Here is a 20,869-nt window from a genome sequence, read left to right as displayed (position 1 = left end):
CTTTTTTGCCCCACTGTATTACCTCAATTACCTCGGCTAACCTGTACCCCCACACATTGACTCGGTACCGGTACCTCCTGTATATAGCCTCCTATTGTTATTTTACTCCTTTTTATTCACATTTTTATTTAGTAAATATTTTGTTTAGTAAATATTTTCTTAAATCTTATTTTTCTTAACAGCATTGTTGGTTAATGGCTTGTAAGTAAGCATTTCACAGTAAGGTTGTGTTCGGCACATGTGACAAATACAATTTGATTTGATTTGACATTGCATTACTTTCTATTGGAACTGGAACTGCTGTAGTTAAAAAAAATATTTTTGGTTCCTGGAATCATTTGTGAAAGAAGATTATACATTTTACTGGATATTGTATTCACAGATATATAGTAATTACCCTAATTTAACCATGTGGCCAAACAAAGAGAACGTGACCGGCAGCAGGTAGCCTAGTAACAGAAAGGTTGCAAGATTAAATCCTAGAGCTGACAAGGTTCTGCCCCTGAAAAAGACAGTTAACCCACTGTTCCTAGGCCATCAATGAAAATAATAATTTGTTCTTAACTGACTTGCCTAGTTAAATAAAGGTACAAATTAAATAAATAAAAAAGACAACGTGAGGACAAATGCATCTGTTTCAAGTAGAGAAAAGTGTATTTAGTATCATGTGACAGTGGGTTTAGGTTAGGTAATGTACAGTTAGCTACCTGGCTATCCAGCCCAAGGCACAGGAGCATGAAGAAGAACAGAATTGCCCACAGCGGAGCCACTGGCATCGTTGCAAAGGCTTGTGGGTAAACAACAAAAACCAGTCCTGGACCTAGATGCAAAATAATTCAGAACACACATGCATTGTTATTATGACTTTGGTGTCTAAACTCTTTTATGGAACAATCTTGGTGAAATTAGTATGCTTTGCCTCAAATACATGCACAGTAACTAGAAATGGTACATTTCCTAAATGAAAATGTGTAGTCTTGCGTCAGCTGTCCAAAATTATTTCCCCTCCCTAAATGATCTTTAGTTTGCTCAAAAAAACTCACCATCTACAGCCAGCTCACTGACAGGTATGTTCTGGAGATGTGACATGTAGCCGAATGCCGAGAAGATGACAAAACCTGCCAGAATACTGGTCAGGGAGTTGGTGATGGAGATAGCCAGGGTGTCTCTGTGGGGGGAAAAAGGGATGTGATGGATGAATCAATCCAGTATGCTGTACGGTGTCCATATTAGGACAGCACCTGCTGAGATTGACCTAATATGGACACCGTAAAATTGTGAAAATATATTTGAACGGAATTTTAACTGATTTGACCTGACTACAAACTCTCCTCAAAATGAGCTTCTCACTTTAATATGTTGTTGTTGAAGTTGTTATAGCTGGACATGGCCATGAGGGAGCCAAAGCCTATCCCAATGGAGTTAAAGATCTGAGCTGCCGCGTTGATCCAAACCTGGAACAAAACACAAGGAATTCCGTCTAATAATGGAATGTACCTCCAATAGCACCATAAAACTCATCCACAATGATAGAATAACAATGTTATCCTAACAATCACCCTAGATGGCAGTTAACCATTACACATCCAAGCTCTTTACCAGCAGCACCCGACCTCGACATGTCTTCACAAAAACTCCTCCCGAACCCCTCTTCTCTTCCTGATATGATTTAGATCCTTATCTATGGCTTATTTAAAATCAAATCAAAGTTTACTGGAAATGCTTGCGAAATGCTAGTGTTTCTAGCTCCAACAGTGCAGTAATACCTAGCAATAAAAAAGCAACACAAATAGTCCCCAAAAATACAATTTAAATATCAGAAAAAGCTATGTCTGGAATATATATACTAAACAACAATATAAACGCAACATGCAACAATTTCAAAGATTTTGCTGAGTTACAGTTCAAATAAGGAAATCAGTCAATTGAAATAAATTCATCAGGCCCTAATCTATGGATTCCACATGACTGGGCAGGGGCGCAGCCCAGGCATAGGCCCACCCACTTGGGAGCCATGCCCACCCACTGGGGACCCAGGCCCAGCCAATCAGAATTCGTTTTTCCCCACAAAAGGGATTTATTACAGACAGAAATCCTTCTCAGCATCCCCCTCAAATGATCCCACAGGTGAAGAAGCCGGATGTGGAGGTCCTGGGCTGGTGTGGTTACCCGTGGGTCTGCGGTTGTGAGGCCATTTGGACGTACTGCCAAATTCTCTAAAATTACATTGGTGGAAGTTTATAGTAGAGAAAGGAACATTGAATTCTCTGGCAACAGCTCTGGTGGACATTCCTGCAGTCATCATGACAATTGCACGCTCCCTCAAAACTTGAGACATCTGTGGCATTGTGTTGTGTGACCAAACTGCACATTTTTAAATGGTATTTTATTGTCCCCAGCACAAGGTGCACCTCTGTAATTATCATGCTGTTTAATCAGCTTCTTGATATGCCGCACCAGTCAGGTGGATGTATTATCTTGACAAAGGATAAAATGCTCACTAACGGGGATGTAAACAAATGTGTGCACAAAATTATGTGAGAGAAATAAGCATTTTATGAGTATGGAACATTTCTGGGATCTTTTATTTTAGCTCATGGGACAAACACTTTACATTTTGCGTTTATACTTTTGTTCAGTGTACATACTGTATCATGTATATACAGTGCATTCAGAAAGTATTCAGACCCCTTGATTTTTTGCACATGTTGTTATGTTACAGCCTTATTCTAAAATGTATTAAATAAAAAAAATCCTCATAAATCTACACACAATACACCATAATGACAAAGCAAAAACAGAAATACCTTATTTACATAAGTATTCAGACCCTTTGCAATGAGTTCGCAATTGAGCTCAGGTGCATCCTGTTTCCATTCATCCTTGAGATGTTTCTAGAACTTGATTGGAGTCCACCTATAGTAAATTCAATTGATTGGACATGATTTGGAAAGGCACACACCTGTCTATATAAGGTAACACAGTTGACAGAGCAAAAACCAAGCCATGAGGTTGAAGAAATTGTCCGTAGAGCTCCGAGATATGATTGTGTCAGGCACACATCTGGGGCTACCAAAAAATGTCTGCAGCATTGACGGTCGGCAAGAACACAGTGGCCTCCATCATTCTTAAATGGAAGAAGTTTAGAACCACCAAGACCATACAAGAGCTGGCTGCCCGGCCATACTGAGCAATCGGGGGAGAAGGACCTGGGTCAGGGAGGTAACCAAGAACCTGATAGTCTCTCTGAAAGAGTTCCTCTGTGGAAAACCTTCCAGAAGGACAACCATCTCTGCAGCACTCCACCAATCAGGCCTTTAGCGTGGCCAGGCGGAAGCCACCCCTCAGTAAAAGGCACATGACAGTCCGCTTGGAGTTTGCCAAAATGCACCTAAAGAACTCTCCGACCATGAAGAACAAGATTCTATGGTCTGATGAAACCAAGATTGAACTCTTTGGCCTGAATGCCAAGCGTCACATCTGAAGGAAACCTGGCATCCCTACGGTGAAGCATGGTGGTGGCAGCATCATGGCAGGGACTGGGAGACTAGTCAGAAAGATGAACAGAGCAAAGTACAGAGCGATCCTTGATGAAAACCTGCTCCAGAGCGCTCAGGACCTCAGACTGGGGCGAAGGTTCAACTTCCAACAGGACAATGACCCTAAGCACACAGCCAAGACAACGCTGGAGTGGCTTTGGGACAAGTCTCTGAATGTCCTTGAGTGGCCCAGACAGAGCCCAGACCTGAACCCGATCTAACATCTCTGGAGAGACCTGAAAATAGCTGTGCAGCGAAGCTCCCCATCCAACCTGACAGAGCTTGAGAGGATCTGAAGAGAACAACAGGAGAAACTCCCCAAATACAGGTGTGTCAAGCTTGTAGCGTCATACCCAAGAAGACTCGAGGCTGTAATCGCTGTCGAAGGGGCTTCAACAAAGTACTGAGTAAAGGGTCTGAATAGTTACGTAAAATGTGATATCAGTTTTTTCTTATAAATTTGGAAAAAATTCAAAAAACCTGTTTTTGCTTGGTCATTATGGGGTATTGTGGTAGATATATGAGGGGGAAATTATTTAATACATTTTAGAATTATGCTGAAACATAACAAAATGAGGAGAAACTCAAGGAGTCTGAATAGTTGCCAAATGCACTGTAGGTATTTCTCTTGTCCAAGTGGGATGGGGCAGTGTGCAGTGCAATTGCGATTGCATCGTCCATGGATCTATTGGGGCGATATGCGAATTGTAGCGGGTCTAGGGTGCCGAATAAGGTGGAGGTGATATGGTGCTTAACTAGCCTAGTCAAAGTTAGCCTTAACTAGCCTAGTTAACTAGTCAAAGCACTTCATTATGACATTTAGTTCAGTTACCTTTGCTTTCTTTTGTACAGGAACTATGGTGGATATCTTGAAGCAAGTGGGGACAACAGACTGGGATATTGTGAGATTAAATGTGGTCTCAAAGCACTTCATATTATTCAGTACCTATATCTATGACACTCCATTTAGTAAGACATGTTACATTTCATATGGTATGTATTAATCCATAATCCATTTTGTGTAATATGTTACGAATTGCAATTCGTACAATATGTTATGAATTTGAAAAACATACAATATATTACAAATTTCCAAACGTATGATATGTTATAAATTCCAATTTGTTGTTGCTAAAGTTAGCTAGGTGGCTGATGCTAATGTTAACTAGCTTTAGGGGTTGGGGTTAAGGTTAGAAGTCAGGTTAAAGGGATAAGGGAAGGGTTAGCTAAAAGGGTTAATGGAAGGGTTAGCTAACATGCTAAGTAGTTGGGAAGTAGCAAAGAAATAGCTGCAGAGTTGCTAATAAGCTAAAATGCTACAGTCGTCCATGATGAGATTCGAACACGCAACCTTTGGGTTGCTAGACTTCACGTTATATACCTAACCATCCACCCTGACAAACCACCCTCCTTTTGTTTTTGCCTTAAGTAACCAGATTTACATTTACTATGTTAAGTCTAGTCTAGCAATTTTTTTATTAAATTAGTACTTTGTTTGCTCAGAATGTTCGTGCAATAATTTCCTACGACTGACAAACACTTCTGGATCAAGAATCGAAAGCTACACACCAATTTCTCAGCATCCCAGACCTGGAATACTACATTTGCTCCTTTCTTCTCTGCACAGCGGCCTTATACCTGTTGCTCCTGGCAGAGATGATCTGAGGCAACGGTGGTGACAAAGAAAAGAAAGGAAAGTAGGACTCCAAGCTAGGCTGAAAAGGGCTACATGGCCTAATGTCCAATCACAGGACAAAAGAAGCATCTAATGGTGGTTTTGGGAAACCGCTCGGAGATCTAACAATGTGTGCCTTTGAACGCTCAACAATTTCCTGTGTGTATCAAGAATAGTCCACCACCCAAACTGTGTGAAGCATTAAAGTCAGCATGGGTCAGCATCTCTGTGGAACACTTTCAACACCTTGTAGAGCACATCCCCCGAAGAATTGAGGCTGTTCTGAGGGCAAAAGGGGGAGGGTGCAATTCAATATTAGGAAGGTGTCTTTTATGGTTTGTATACTCATTCATGCCCACACACACATCACAACTGTTGCTACTATACTGCTCAATGTATACACTTACCCCAGGGTGTAGCCTATATTGTACCTCTTCATTGCTCATTGAAGTAGCTCATGTAACTCATACACTTAACACCGTACTGTATGTACTCAGCAAAAAAAGAAAAGTCCCTTTTTCAGGACCCTGTCTTTCAAAGATAATTTGTAAAAATCCAAATAACTTCACAGATCTTCATTGTAAAGGGTTTAAACACTGTTTCCAATGCTTGTTCAATGAACCATAAACAATTAATGAACATGCACCTGTGGAACGGACATTAAGACACTAACAGCTTACAGACCGTAGGCAATTAAGGTCACAGTAATGAAAACTTAGGACACTAAAGAGGCCATTCTACTGACTCTGAAAAACACCAAAAAGAAAGATGCCCAGGGTCCCTGCTCATCTGTGTGAACGTGCCTTAGGCATGATGCAAGGAGGAATGAGGACTGCAGATGTGTCCAGGGCAATAAATTGCACTGTCCGTACTGTGAGACGTCTAAGACAGCGCTACAGGGAGACTGGATGGAAAGCTGATCGTCCTCGCAGTGGCAGACCACGTGTAACAACACCTGCACAGGATCGGTACATCCAAACATCACACCTGCAGGACAGCTACAGGATGGCAACAACAACTGCCCGAGTTACACCAGGAACGCAAAATCCCTCCATCAGTGCTCAGACTGTCCTCAATAGGCTGAGAGAGGCTGGACTGAGGGCTTGTAGGCCTGTTGTAAGGCAGGTCCTCACCAGACATCACCAGCAACAACGTCGCCTATGGGCACAAACCCACCGTCGCTGAACCAGACAGGACTGGCAAAAAGGGCTCTTCACTGACGTGTCGAGGTTTTGTCTCACCAGGGGTGATGGTTGGATTTGCGTTTATCGTCGAAGGAATGAGCGTTACACCGAGGCCTGTACTCTGGAGCGGGATCGATTTGGAGGTGGAGGGTCCGTCATGGTCTGGGGTGGTGTGTCACAACATCATCGGACTGAGCTTGTTGTCATTGCAGGCAATCTCAACGATGTGCGTTACAGGGAAGACACCCTCCTCCCTCAAGTGGTACCTTTCCTGCAGGCTCATCCTGACATGACCCTCCAGCATGACAATGCCACCAGCCATAATGCTCCTTCTGTGCGTGATATCCTGCAAGACATGAACGTCAGTGTTCTGCCATGGCCAGCGAAGAGCCCGGATCTCAATCCCATTGAGCACGTCTGGGACCTGTTGGCTCGGAGGGTGAGTGCTAGGGCCATTCCCCCCAGAAATGTCTGTGAACTTGCAGGTGTACTAACAAATACTAACACACGTTATGGATGCTGAAAATAAACGCAGTTGACAGTGAGAGGACGTTTCTTTTTTTGCTGAGTTTATTTGGACAGTTAAGCTACTTTTTTTTATTTGGCTCAAAACTTAGAAATTAAATCACTTTATGTATCTAATCCCCACATTTGAAGAGGTCATAAGTATTTAGAAAAATGTGCTTATAGTGTATAAATGCAGTCTAAGCTTTAGTGTTTGATACTGTATTCCTTGCACACAATGACTACATCAAGCTTGTGAATACAAACTCGTTGGACGCATTTGCAGTTTGTTTTGGTTGTGTTTCGGGTTATGTTTAGCCAAACCAGCGACTCACTTCATAATCCTCATTGTGCAGTACAGGGGGTTCCGAAAAAAAATTAAACAGAGGTTCCAGAAACACCCAAATGCGTCATTTTAGAAACGGAAAAGCTCTCAGTATAGTGATGCAGGTCAGTAGATGTGTCATTCCGAACTTAATCCGCAACTTTATATTCCATTTTATTATGAGATTTTAGTAGCAGGCTACACAGAGAATGGTGCGGATAAAGCTCAAAATAATAATTTCATGTGTACACAATCTCTGCGATAGCCCTGTATGCGGTAGCACCAACCCCATGTTAATCCAGGCTTTTGATTGGGGAAGTGAATCACTAGTTTCTCAAAAACAGTGCTAGCTGTGCCACTAGAGATCCTGGTTCGAGTCCAGGCTCTGTTGCAGCCGGCTGTGACCGGGACACCCATAGGGCGGTGCACAATTGGCCCAGCGTCGTCCGGGTTAGGGGAGGGTTGGGCCGGCAGGGATGTTCTTGTCCCATCACGCACCAGCGACTTCGGTGGAGGGTCGGGTGCAATGCACGCTGACATGGTGGCCAGGTGTACAGCGTTTCTTCCGACACAGTGGTGCGGCTGGCTTCCGGCTGAAGCGGAATTGTGTCAGCTTGGCTGGGTTGTGTTTTGAAGGTTGCGCGGTTCTCAACCTTCGCCTCTCCCCTAGTCCGTACGGGAGTTGTTGTGATGGGACAAGACTGTAACTACCAATTGGATATCATGAAAAAGGGAGTAAAAAATGTATTATAATAAAAAAGGGGGAAAGTATTTTTTTAAGTTTCTCAAAAACAAGTGAAATCGAGAGAAAAAATGTTCTGGACCCTTCTATAACATATCATTTACATCAAAAAGAGAGATTTGGTTGTAAAAAAGCAAACTTTGCCTTCAAGGTTAGGGATCGGGCCTGTACCTCAGTCTTCTTACCTCCAACTCCAGGAGTTTCTCCCAGTTTGGCACGATGAAAAAGCTGATGCCTTCCATAGCTCCTGGGAGCTGGACATTGTTAATCAACAGAGCTAACAGGATGACATATGGGAAGAGAGCCGTGAAGTATACCACCTGGAGGAGACACACAGAAATAGTAGTAAAAATATGATATTATAAAATGTTCACAATGGCCAAAAATCAACAAAAACGTGGACTAACTCTGAATCAATGTAAAATAGCCAAATGTTATGTCGACGTAAGAGTAAAAAATTACTGAACAGAGATAAGAACATTTACTCACTCATCTTTTTTTACTTGGAAAGCATATCATAGAACTAGTCCTGATCTCTCTCTCTGTGTCAGCATGTCTATCTGTCTCTTTCTCTCTCTTTTACCTTCCCTGTTGACTTGACCCCCTTAAAGATGCAGAAGTAGAGGAGGATCCAGGCCAAAAGGAGCAGGAGAAAGAGTTCCCATCGCAGCACCCCGCTCTCCTCCACTCCCCCTGTCCTCTCCAGCATCCTATAACTACAACACATTTGCTTTATTTTTTGCTGTCACAGTACCCAAGGCTGCCAGCTCACTCCCTGCAGATCTCCCCGCAAGCATCCCGGGGGTTAAAACCGGCAACCCTCCAGCTCCCAGTCTGCTTCTTTAACCTCAAGCCTACCGCCACACACATAACACACACAGAGACACAAACAACAGCTTTGATGCCAATAATCTAAGTTATATTGATCACAAAACCGCTGCTCAGCCATAAACATTTCACTTGATTCAGGTTGGATTGTTTATTTGAGTAATAATGACCTTTAACCTGATTATTAAGTGACCCCCCCCCCCCCCCCCCCAATGGTCACCATAGATCAGGTAGTTTTACCTAATTAATCAAATCACTGATTGTGTCTGCACATTTATGTGATGTGGAATGAGATTATGTCATAGGTCAAATTCACCTGGAATACAGTGAATATAAAACTTTTAATTGGCTCATTATATTCCAGCACTTGGGATTTGACATCAAATGTTTATATGAGGAGACAGTACAGAATATCATATTTTGTTTGAGGGTATTTTCATACAGTGCCTTCAGAAAGTATTCACACCCCTTGAATGTTTCCACATGTTTTGTTACAGCCTACACACAATACCCCTTAATGTCAAAGTGGAATGATGTTTTCAGAATTTTTACAAATTAATACAAAATTAAAAGCTGAAATGTCAAGAAGTCAATAAGTATTCAACCCCTTTGTTATGGCAAGCCTAAATAAGTTCAGGAGTACAATTTGCTGTCTATGTGCATTAATAATGTCTGTGTACCATAATAGTGTTGAACATGATTTTTGAATGACTTCCTAATTTCTGTACCCAACACATACAATTAGCTGTAAGGTCCCTCAGTAGAGCAGTAAATTTAAAACACAGATTCAACCACAAAGACCAGGGCGGTTTTACAATGCCTCGTAAAGAAGGGCACCTATTGTTAGATGTGTAAAAATAAAAAAGCAGACACTGAATATCCCTTTGAATATGGTGAAGTTATTAATTATGCTTTGGATGGTGTATCAATACACCCTGTCACCAAAAAGATACAGGTGACCTTCCTAGCTCAGTTGCCGGAGAAGGAAGGAAACCGCTCAGGGATTTTACCTTGAGGCCAATGGGAATTTTAAAACAGTTACAGAGTTTAATGGCTGTGATAGGAGAAAACTGAGGATGGATCAACAACATTGTAGATACTCCACAAAACTAACCTAAATGACAGAGTGAAAAGAAGGAAGCATGTGCCGAATAAAAATATTCCCATGCATTCTGCCTTCAAAAACGCAAGTAAAACTGAAAAGAATGTGGCAAAGAAATTAACTTTATGTCCTGAATACAAAGTGTTATGTTTGTGGCAAATCCAACACAACACATCACTGAGTACCATTCTTCATATTTTCAAGCATGGTGGTGCCTGCATCATGTTATGGGTATGCTTGTCATCGTCAAGTACTAGGGAGTTTTTTAAATAAAAAGAAATGGAATAGAGCTAAGCACAGGCAAAATCCTAGAGGAAAACCTGGTTCAGTCTGCTTTCCAATTGACACTGGGTGTCACACACTGACCATAGTTTGCTTTGTATGTTTCTATGTTTTGGTTGGTCAGGGTGTGATCTGAGTGGGCATTCTATGTTGGATGTCTTGTTTGTCTATTTCTATGTCTGGCCTGATATGGTTCTCAATCAGAGGCAGGTGTTAGTCATTGTCTCTGATTGGGAACCATATTTAGGTAGCCTGGTTTTCACTGTGTGTTTGTGGGTGATTGGTGCAAAACACAGAGACAGAAACAGATAGGGCTGTTTTTGGTTTTCCACGTTTATTGTTTTTGTTAGTTTATTCATGTCTAGTGTCTTTATTAAAGAACATGAATAACCACCACGCTGCATTTTGGTCCGCCTCTACTTCACCTAAAGAAAGCCGTTACAGAATCACCCACCACAACAGGACCAAGCGTGGTAACGGGCAACAGCAACAGCAGCGAAAAGAGGAATGGACATGGGAGGATGAGTTGGATGGTAAAGGACCCTGGGCACAGCCTGGAGAATATCGCCGCCCCAAAGAAGAGCTGGAGGCGGTGAAGGCGGGGAGGCGCTGGTATGAGGAGGCAGCACGGCGGCTTGGATGGAAGCCCGAGAGTCAGCCCCAAAAATGTATTGGGGGGAGGCACACAGGAAGTGTGGTGAAGCCAGATAGGAGACCTGCGCCAACTTCCTGTGCTTACCGGGGGGCTGGAGAGACCGGGCAGGCACCGTGTTATGCTGTGAAGCGCACGGTGTCCCCAGTGCGGGTGCATAGCCCGGTGCGGTACATTCCAGCTCCGCGTATCGGCCGGGCTAGAGTGGGCATTGAGCCAAGTGCCATGAAGCCGGCTCTACGCATCTGGTCTCCAGTGCGTCTCCTTGGGCTGGCTTACATGGCACCAGCCTTGCGCACAGTGTCCCCGGTTCGCCTGCATAGCCCAGTGCGGGCTATTCCACCTCGCCGCACTGGCAGGGCGACCGGGACCATTCAACCGGGTAAGGTTGGGCAGGCTCGGTGCTCAAGAGCTCCAGTGCGCCTGCACGGTCCGGTCTATCCGTCACCACCTCCACGCACCAGCCCTCCGGTGGCAGCCCCCCGCACCAAGCTGTCTCTCCGGCTCATCCTTACAGGGGCTCCCGCTTGTCCAGCGCTGCCGGATCCTTCCTCCTCTCCCGCCTGTCCGGCGCTGCTGCCGGAGTCTCCCGCCTGTCCGGCGCTGCTGCCGGAGTCTCCCGCCTGTCCGGCGCTGCTGCCGGAGTCTCCCGCCTGTCCGGCGCTGCTGCCGGAGTCTCCCGCCTGTCCGGCGCTGCTGCCGGAGTCTCCAGCCCCTCTGTCCCGAGCCCCCGCCCCTCTGTCCCGAGCCCCTGCCCCTCTGTCCCGAGCCGCCGTCCCTCTGTCCCGAGCCGCCGCCCCTCTGTCCCGAGCTGCCGCCCCTCTGTCCCGAGCTGCCGCCCCTCAGTCCAGTGGGGTGGCTAGGAGGCCACGGAAGCGGACAAGGTGGGGGACTAAGACTACGGTGAAGTGGGGGCCACGTCCAGCACCAGAGCCGCCACCACGGACAGATGCCCACCCAGACCCTCCCCAATAGGTTCAGGTTTTGCGGCCGGAGTCCGCACCTTGGGGGGGGGGGGGTACTGTCACACCCTGACCATAGTTTGCTTTGTATGTTTCTATGTTTTGGTTGGTCAGGGTGTGATCTGAGTGGGCATTCTATGTTGGATGTCTTGTTTGTCTATTTCTATGTCTGGCCTGATATGGTTCTCAATCAGAGGCAGGTGTTAGTCATTGTCTCTGATTGGGAACCATATTTAGGTAGCCTGGGTTTCACTGTGTGTTTGTGGGTGATTGTTCCTGTCTCTGTGTTTTGCACCAGATAGGGCTGTTTTTGTTTTTGTTCCTTAGTGGCCTAGTTACAGTTCTTTCTTAAGTCGGCAATGATCAACAACCAACTTGACAGAGCTTGAAAAGCAGAGTGTGCAAAGTTGGCATCAAGGCAAATATTTTGATTTATTGTTAAGGGCATTTTCATCAATGATGACTAATTATGTATACATTTCAATCAGGACGGACTAATCAGAATACTATTATGTTACTGTATATGTATGAATTTTCTTTTTAATCCTAGTACTGAATATAATGTGTGTAAATATAATCAAGAATTAGAACAATGACTGTCTGTACCATGGTAGAAATGAATGAACTTATAGCCAGTCTGGCTAGAAGGCTTATCTACACAAGCATGACCTTGGCTCGGTCATATATTATCTTAAATAGGGAGAGACATGTGAGAACCATACAGCCATTGTACTACAGCGGAGATGACATGGGCTAGTACTGAAACTAATGATGTCATTTTCAGTTTATAACCTGTGGTAAAATGTGTAATGGGCAGTACTCACGAGAATAAACGCAGCTGGTTGATTTCAAAGGCTGGTCTCTGTCCATTTTATACCAATAAGGGTCTTACAACCTCTTATGAATTGACAGAGTGATTAATTTTAATTGGTTATTAAAACAGAGGAATTTAATTCCTGTAACATTTATTTAACACTTTTTTGGTTACTACATGATTCCATATGTGTTATTTCATAGTTGTGATGTCTTCACTATTATTGTACAATGTAAAAAATAGTAAAAAAATAAAGAAAAACCCTTGAATGAGTAGGTGTGTCCAAACTTTTGATTGGTACTGTATATGTTGGGGTCAATGAAGGGTAGATGGGAACTAGGAATATGGAAAGTTACTGAGAGTAGAAGCTTCATATTCTGTTCCATGTTTCTGATGAGAGAGGTGAAAGGCCATTGTTAGTCTCTGATAAGGCAGGCCGGCTGCATAACTAGGGAGAAAGGATTGCGTCTCGAGGTCAAATCAACAGATGAAGTGAGAAGAAACCTCTGGGAGGGGGCCAGAGAGGCCCACCACAATTGTTATGTTTTTATTTTTTATTTCACCTTTATTTAACCAGGTAGGCTAGTTGAGAACAAGTTCTCATTCACAACTGCAACCTGGCCAAGATAAAGCAAATGACTCTCCTACTGCAGTACTATCTGACACATACTAAAACCTTTGTGGGTTTGGAAGTGTAACAGGCAGTGCAATGACGACACCAGTGAGAGGAACCAATTAAATTCCTGCCTAGCAACAGAGATGTATTGGTTGTCTAGATGTGTAAGGAGTTGACAACGCCTATTAGAAGGTGATAAATATACTGTGGCTTGTGCTGTTTTGTTGCCTTACAATCTGGAATTAAAATAGATTTTTGGGGGGTTTGTATCATTTGATTTACACAACATGCCTACCACTTTGAAGATGTACATTTTTTGGGGGGGTGAAACAAACAAGAAATAAGACAAAAAACAGAACTTGAATGTGAATAACTGTAAATCTCTTGGGGCATGTCTCTAAAGCAAATTAAAGGATACAGACCTGAAAGCCTGAGTTTATTCAATAGGCCCACTGTATAAGGGTTTAGCCCCCTAATAGGTTAGACTAGGCACTGCGGGTACTGTGTGCCTAGGATGGTTTAGCCCCTAATACAGTAGGTTAGACTGGATATATGCGGGCACTATGTGCTTAGGAGGAATTAGGTTAGATTAGAGGTTGGAGTCTGTTTAGGTGTCTGTAGTCTATGTGGTATTCGGAGAAATTAGCACATCCATATACTATATGTTTGGTTGTAGAAAAGTAGTCCATGCCGAAAGTCTCTGTCGGTTGGTAATACCTGATAAATTAATACCCGGAGTGGGGTATAGGCGATTTCTGGCATTAGTGTCTGTCAATAATGAGACTGTACAAGAACCGTGGCATTAAGAAGTTATTAGAAACCGAATGTGTTAATAGAGGGCGTGTAATAGAGACGTGAGTGAAGAAATCTAAAACACCCTATACACCGTCAAGAGAGGAGCAGAAATAACCAGCGTTGAAATGGCATCCATGGTGTCTCACACTCCCGTAAAAGGGGGAAAAGAAGAGGAAAAATTTAGCAAAGCCATGGATGCTCTAAAAAAATATCACAAACATCCAACCAATTCGGTTCGAGTATGGGGAAAATTTAGCAAATTGGATAAAATTGGTCATCATTTCCATGTTGATGGAAAATTCCTATCAGATACAGAAATCAGAGATGCTGTTGTGGCATGGCACAATGGCATCAATGACAAATCGCAAGCTCAATATATACAAGCGTTTTGATGTTGGTGTTTTATCAACAGAAAAGTAGAACCGATAAAGCTCAAAATAAAGATATGCAGGGTCATATGCAGGGACATAGTTGTCCTGGACTGGATCATAGCTCCAAAGGACCCTGGAAACCATAGAGAGGTGCGCCTGGTTCGTACTCATGCAGTTGCGATGACTTATTACCCCGGGCTGATACTCCCAGAGGGAGGGAACCCCATACTGCAAGATGGCCAACCTATAACACGACACCAAATTAAACACCAACACCAGCCGCTGAGTATTGTTGAAATGCTTAGCATAATGAAAGAAGCACCTGTCCCGGTTAAAGAGGATCAGGAATTTATCCGTTTCCTAAGGAATCAGGGATGAGTTTTTGGATTCCATGCTGGTGATTATGATCATGTTGTCCGTTCCCTATTGCCAAGAGCAATGTTGGCACAATTAGTCGGAAACTACCCTGCTCTCGCCTGGTCGTCCGCTTGTGTGGCATGTGACCAAGCAACCTTGCAAGAACAAATGTAATTATTTGTGACAGATATTGGAAATATTTTGTTTCCGCCCTGAGCTTAGCAAAATTAGTAGATGCACTCAGAGTCAAAATGAGGGTGTACGTTAGTACGTTGATAGGATGGAAGACACGTTGCGCACCAATCTGCCACTAGCAGATCATTTTAATGAAGATGTGGGAATTTGTACCTCCGCTTTGATGGCAGGGTTGAAACCCACCGCAAAAACTGGTATTGCAGGGGTGGTGGGCCAGCACTCCACATGGTGGAGATATTTCAAGCCGCATTGAGAGTGGAATTTAATTCTGCTCACTTAGCAATGCATGTAGTCACTGCTAAACATACTATTGAACTCATTACCGGTGCCTGGGGTAAGAAAAATGTTATCAAGCAGAGAGGTAAATCTGACAACAAATTAATTCTGCAGTGAAAAGCCATTCACTGACTAGCGAGCAACAACAAGCTTTCCAGTTGCAAGTAACGCATAGGGCCATGCCTAGGACCATGCCCCAGGACTACCTGACATGATGACTCCTTGCTGTCCCCAGTCCACCTGGCCATGCTGCTGCTCCAGTTTCAACTTCCACCTGACTGTGCTGCTGCTCCAGTTTTAACTGTTCTGCCTTATTATTATTCGACCATGCTGGTCATTTATGAACATTTGAACATCTTGGCCATGTTCTGTTATAATCTCCACCCGGCACAGCCAGAAGAGGACTGGCCACCCCACATAGCCTGGTTCCTCTCTAGGTTTCTTCCGAGGTTTTGGCCTTTCTAGGGTGTTTTTCCTAGCCACCGTGCTTCTACACCTGCATTGCTTGCTGTTTGGGGTTTTAGGCTTGGTTTCTGTACAGCACTTTGAGATATCAGCTGATGTACGAAGGGCTATATAAATACATTTGATTTGATTTGATTTAGGGGAATGTGGCCTCTGAGCGGTCGTCAAATTGGCAAAATTTACACTGAAAAAGTACTGCATTTAACTGGGTAACAGGGACAGAATCTAAAGCTATGCAATTACTACCCATGCTGTTCACAATAGGTCCAGTAATAATACCGGGCTCATTCTTTATGGTAGCGAGGGAAGAATCGATTTTGGGTTTGATAATCTTTGCGAAATACCAGGGCAATTTTTGTATTTGTATTTTTTATGGATCCCCGTTAGCACTCTTCCTGAGATCTGGCAAAATGAAGGCAGCTATACAATTTTAACAACATTACAATACATTCATTACAGAATTCACAACACACTAAGTGTGTGCCCTCAGGCCCATACTCCACTACCACAAATCTACAACGCAAAATGTGTACGTGTGTGTATAGTGTGTACAGTATGCATGTGTCTGTGCCTATGTTTGTGTTATTTCACAGTCCCCGCTGTTCCACAAGGTGTATTTTTACCAGCTTTTTAAATCTGATTCTACTGCTTGCATCAGTTACCTGATGTGGAATAGAGTTCCACATAGTCATGGCTCAATGTATTTTGTATTTATTATGGATCCCCATTAGCTGCAGCAGCTACTCTTCCTGGGGTCCAGAATAATTAAGGCAGTTTATACAAATTTAAAAACGTTACAATACATTCACAACACACTGTGTGCCCTCAGGCCCCTACTCCACCACTACCACATATCTACAGTACTAAATCCATGTGTATGTATAGTGCTTATGTGTAACGGTTGTCTTCGGTGGAAGGAGAGGAGGACCAAAGCGCAGCGTGGTATGTGTTCATGATATATTTATTTAAACTCAGAACACTAAACAAAATAACAAAGAGAATGAAACGAAACCGAAACAGTTCTGTAAGGTGACGAAAAACACTAAAATAATCACCCACAACCAAAATGGAGAAAACAGGCTACCTGAGTATGATTCTCAATCAGAGACAACAATCGACAGCTGCCTCTGATTAAGAACCATACCAGGCCAAACACAGAAATACAACATAGACTACCCACCCCAACTCATGCCCTGACCAAACTAACACAAAGATATATTAAAGGAACTAAGGTCAGAACGTGACATTATGTTATTGTGTGTGTATGCATGCGTCTGTGCCAATGTTTGTGTTGCTTTACAGTCCCCGCTGTTCCATAAGGTGTTTTTTTAAAACTAATGTTACTGCTTGCGTCAGTTACTTGATGTGGAATAGAGTTCCATATAGTCATGGCTCTATCTAGTACTGTGCGCCTCCCAAAGTCTGTTCTGGATTTGGGGACTGTTCCCCCTCATGTCCTTGTCGGTGATTGCTTATTGTATTATTGTGTTTTCCGGTGGGTTTTTGTTAATAAACTGCGCAGTTGGAAACTGTTATTTCTCTCCTGCGTCTGACTTCTCTGCCACCAGTTCACACCCCTTACAGAATCACTGACCCAAACTATGGAGTCAGCAGGAGCAGGTACCCCTGGTAAAGGGGTGGAGGAGCGCGTCCAGGAGCATGCAGCAATGCTTCACCATCTTGGCACCGCCATGGAACGCGTTGTCCGGACAATGGACAGCTGGGAGAGACAGGGAGTTCTTCCAGCGCCTCCACCAGCAAAACCGGGGTCTCCCCTGAGTGCCCCTCTTCCACCTGGTCCCAGTGGGATTCGTCTCTCCTTGCCCCAGGAGTATGACGGGAAGGCTGCGAAATGCCAGGGGTTCCTGTTACAATTAGCCCTATAACTGGCCACCGTCCACCCGGCTCCGTCGGCTGTGAGAGGGTGTCCGCCCTCGTCTCGTGCCTCACCGGGAAAGCCCTGGAGTGGGCCAACGCCGTGTGGAGAGAGGGAGATGCGGCGTTGGACCAGTTTGAGGAGTTCACCCGCCGTTTCCGGGCAGTCTTCGACCACCCGCCCGAGGGTAGAGCAGCAGGTGAACGCCTCTTCCATCTGGGGCAGGAGATGAGGAGCGCCCAGGAGTTTGCCCTGGAGTTTAGGACCCTGGCTGCCGATGTGGAATGGAACAACAGGGCCCTGATCGACCATTACCGCTGCAGTCTGCATGAGGACATCCGTCGGGAGTTGGCCTGCAGAGACACCACCCTCACGTTCGACCAGCTGGTGGACCTGTCCATCCGGCTGGACAACCTGCTGGCAACCCACGGACATTCAGATCGGGGTCTGGTGGTTCCAACCTCACCCACGCCCTCTCCGATACCCATGGAGCTGGGAGGGGCGGTACCCAGGGAGACCAGAGGGGGTTCCAGCTCGTGCACCACCTGTGGCCGCAGAGGTCACACTGCCGGTCTGTGCCATTCTCACTCATTCTCGCCCTCTGTTGCACATATGTTTGTGTTTGTCACTTTCCCTGAGTTTTCCCTGCATTCCCCGCATAAGGTGCTCGTCGATGCGGCTGTAAATTTTACTGATAGAGTGTTAGCCCATAGTTTAGTGTTCCCCATTGTTGCCGTGGATGTGCCCTTCCCCGTTCACGCCTTAGATAGTCGACCATTAGTGTCAGGGTTGATTAGGGAGGTCACTGCTCCTTTGGGCATGGTGGCGCAGGGGGGTCACACGGAGAGAATTAGTCTCTTCCACTGTTTCTTGGCCACAGAGGGCTCTCACGGGGTGGTCGTGAGAGTGCTCAGGTAGTTGTTTAGGGGTTTACGTTGGTGCTACTATGGTGGAGAGTCCAGACCAGGTCTCCACCGTGCGCATTCCCCCTGAATATGCCGATTTGGCTCTCGCCTTCTCCAAAAAGAAGGCGACTCAATTACCACCTCATCGACGGGGCGATTGCGCGATAGATCTCCTGGTTGACGCTGCACTTCCCAGAAGTCACGTGTATCCCCTCTCACAGGCGGTGACGGAGGCTATGGAAACATATCCCTGCGTCAGGGGTACATTCGATCCTCCACTTCACCCGCCTCCTCAAGTAGATTTTTTGTGAAGAAGAACGAGGGAGGTCTGCGCCCATATATTGACTATCGGGGTCTGAATCAGATCACTGTGAGGTATAGTTACCCGCTACCGCATCCGAGAGGGAGACAAGTGGAAGACGGCTTTCAGTACCACCTCTGGGCACTATAAGTACCTCGTCATGCCGTACGGGTTGATGAATGCACCATCAGTCTTCCAAGTCTTTGTAGGCGAGATTTTCAGGGACCTGCACGGGCAGGGTGTAGTGGTGTATATTGATGACATTTTGATATACTCCGCTACATGCGCCGAGCATGTGTCCCTGGTGCGCAGAGTGCTTGGTTGCCTGTTGGAGCATGACCTGTCCGTCAAGGCTGAGAAATGCCTGTTCTTCCAACAGTCCGTCTCCTTCCTAGGGTATCGGATTTCCACCTCAGGGGTGGAGATGGAGATGAAGTCGCGCGTAATTGGCCGACACCCACCATGGTAAAGGAGGTGCAGGGGTTCTTAGGGTTTGCCAACTACTACAGGAGGTTTATCCGAGGTTTTGGTCAGGTAGCGGCTCCCATTACCTCACTGCTGAAGGGGGACCCGCTGCACTTGCAGCGGTCAGCTGAGGCGGACAGGGCTTTTAGTCACCTGAGGGCTCTGTTTACCTCGGCTCCTGTGTTGGCCCATCCGGGTCCCTCTTTGGCGTTCATAGTGGAGGTGGATGCGTCCGAGGCTGGGATAGGAGATGTGCTCTCTCAGGGCTCGGGTACGCCACTGAAGCTCCGCCCCTGTGCCTTCTTCTCAAAGAAGCTCGGCCCGGCGGAGCAAGACTATGACGTGGGGAACCGGGAGCTGTTGGCTGTCATCAAGGCCTTGAAGGCGTGGAGACATTGGCTTGAGGGGGCTAGACACCCTTTTCTCATCTGGACTGACCTCCACAATCTGGAGTACATCCGGGCAGCAAGGAGACTGAACCCTCGTCAGGCAAGGTGGGCTATATTGTTCACCCATTGTGTGTTTACCCTTTCTTACAGACCAGGCTCCCAGAACGTGAAGGCAGACGCATTGTCCCGGCTGTATGACACAGAGGAGCGGTCCATGGATCCCACTCCCATACTCCCCGCCTCCTGCCTGGTGGCACCGGTAGTGTGGGAGCTGGACACAGACATTGAGCAAGCGTTGCGTGCAGAGCCCGCTTCCGTCCAGTGTCCCACTGGGCCCACACGTCACCCTCCTCTGGTCATCCTGGGATCGGTCGGACAGTGAGCTGTTTGAGTGGGAGGTACTGATGGCCTACCTTGGCTAAGGACGTGAGGGTTTATGTTTCCTCTTGCTTGGTTTGAGCCCAGTGTAAGGCTCCTAGGCACCTGCCCAGAGGTAAGCTACACCCCTTTCCCGTTCCGCAGCGGCCTTGGTTGCACCTGTTGTGGATTTTCTGACTGATCTTCCACTCTCACAAGGTAACAAATAGGAGTGGGAATATCGTCCGCTATTATCCTCAGAAAATTTTCCATTCAGATTGTCAGACCCCGGTGGCTTGTCATTGTTGATTGACAACAATACTTTTCCCCCCTCTTCCACACTGACTTTACGGAATTCAAAAGTACAATTTTTGTCTTTCATAATTTGGTCAGATATACTTGGATGTGTCGTGTCAGCATTTGTTGCTGGCATGTCATCCCTAAGTTAGTCTATCTTGCCAATGAAAAAGTCATTAAAGTAGATGGCAATATCAGTAGGTTTTGTGATAAATGAGCCATCTGATTCAATGAATGACGGAGCCGAGTTGGCTTTTTTCCCCAAAATGTCCTTTAAGGTTCTCCAAAGCTTGTTACTATTTCAAATTGTCACATGATTTCTTAATTTGCAGTACGTTTGCCAATCAGTTGGGCTGCCAGTTGGGCTGCCAGACTTATTTGCCATACCTTTTGCCTCATCCCTTTCTACCATACAATTTTTCAATTTAACAGTTTTTACAGTCATTTTCTTAATGGGTGCATGCTTATTAGTAACTGTAGTAAACATAAATGTGCAAGCGCAGCATCTGGTTGCTCCTCATTACACACCACAGACCAGCAAATATTCTTTACATCATCAACATATGAATCACTACAAAACTTCTTCTTGGTTTTC

General features: G+C 45.2%; 1 protein-coding gene across 1 annotated transcript in view; it reads right to left on the bottom strand.

Annotated features, from left to right (window-relative positions):
* Positions 1–20,869, bottom strand: part of si:ch211-283g2.1 (sodium- and chloride-dependent GABA transporter ine) — a 32,035-nt gene that overhangs the window by 7,601 nt on the left and 3,565 nt on the right. Inside the window, exons 4-8 of the mRNA XM_020485522.2 lie at positions 8,553–8,685; positions 8,155–8,289; positions 1,351–1,454; positions 1,044–1,168; positions 708–820 (exon numbers count right to left, since the gene is read on the bottom strand). Coding sequence (XP_020341111.1) covers positions 708–820; positions 1,044–1,168; positions 1,351–1,454; positions 8,155–8,289; positions 8,553–8,685 — 610 coding nt within the window. The remainder of the gene's footprint in view (positions 1–707; positions 821–1,043; positions 1,169–1,350; positions 1,455–8,154; positions 8,290–8,552; positions 8,686–20,869) is intronic.

This window comes from Oncorhynchus kisutch, linkage group LG6 (genome assembly GCF_002021735.2).
Source record: "Oncorhynchus kisutch isolate 150728-3 linkage group LG6, Okis_V2, whole genome shotgun sequence".
Taxonomy (NCBI): Eukaryota; Metazoa; Chordata; class Actinopteri; order Salmoniformes; family Salmonidae; genus Oncorhynchus; species Oncorhynchus kisutch.
Note: the sequence above shows the minus strand (reverse complement) of the source record. Positions and strands in the feature narration are given on the sequence as shown.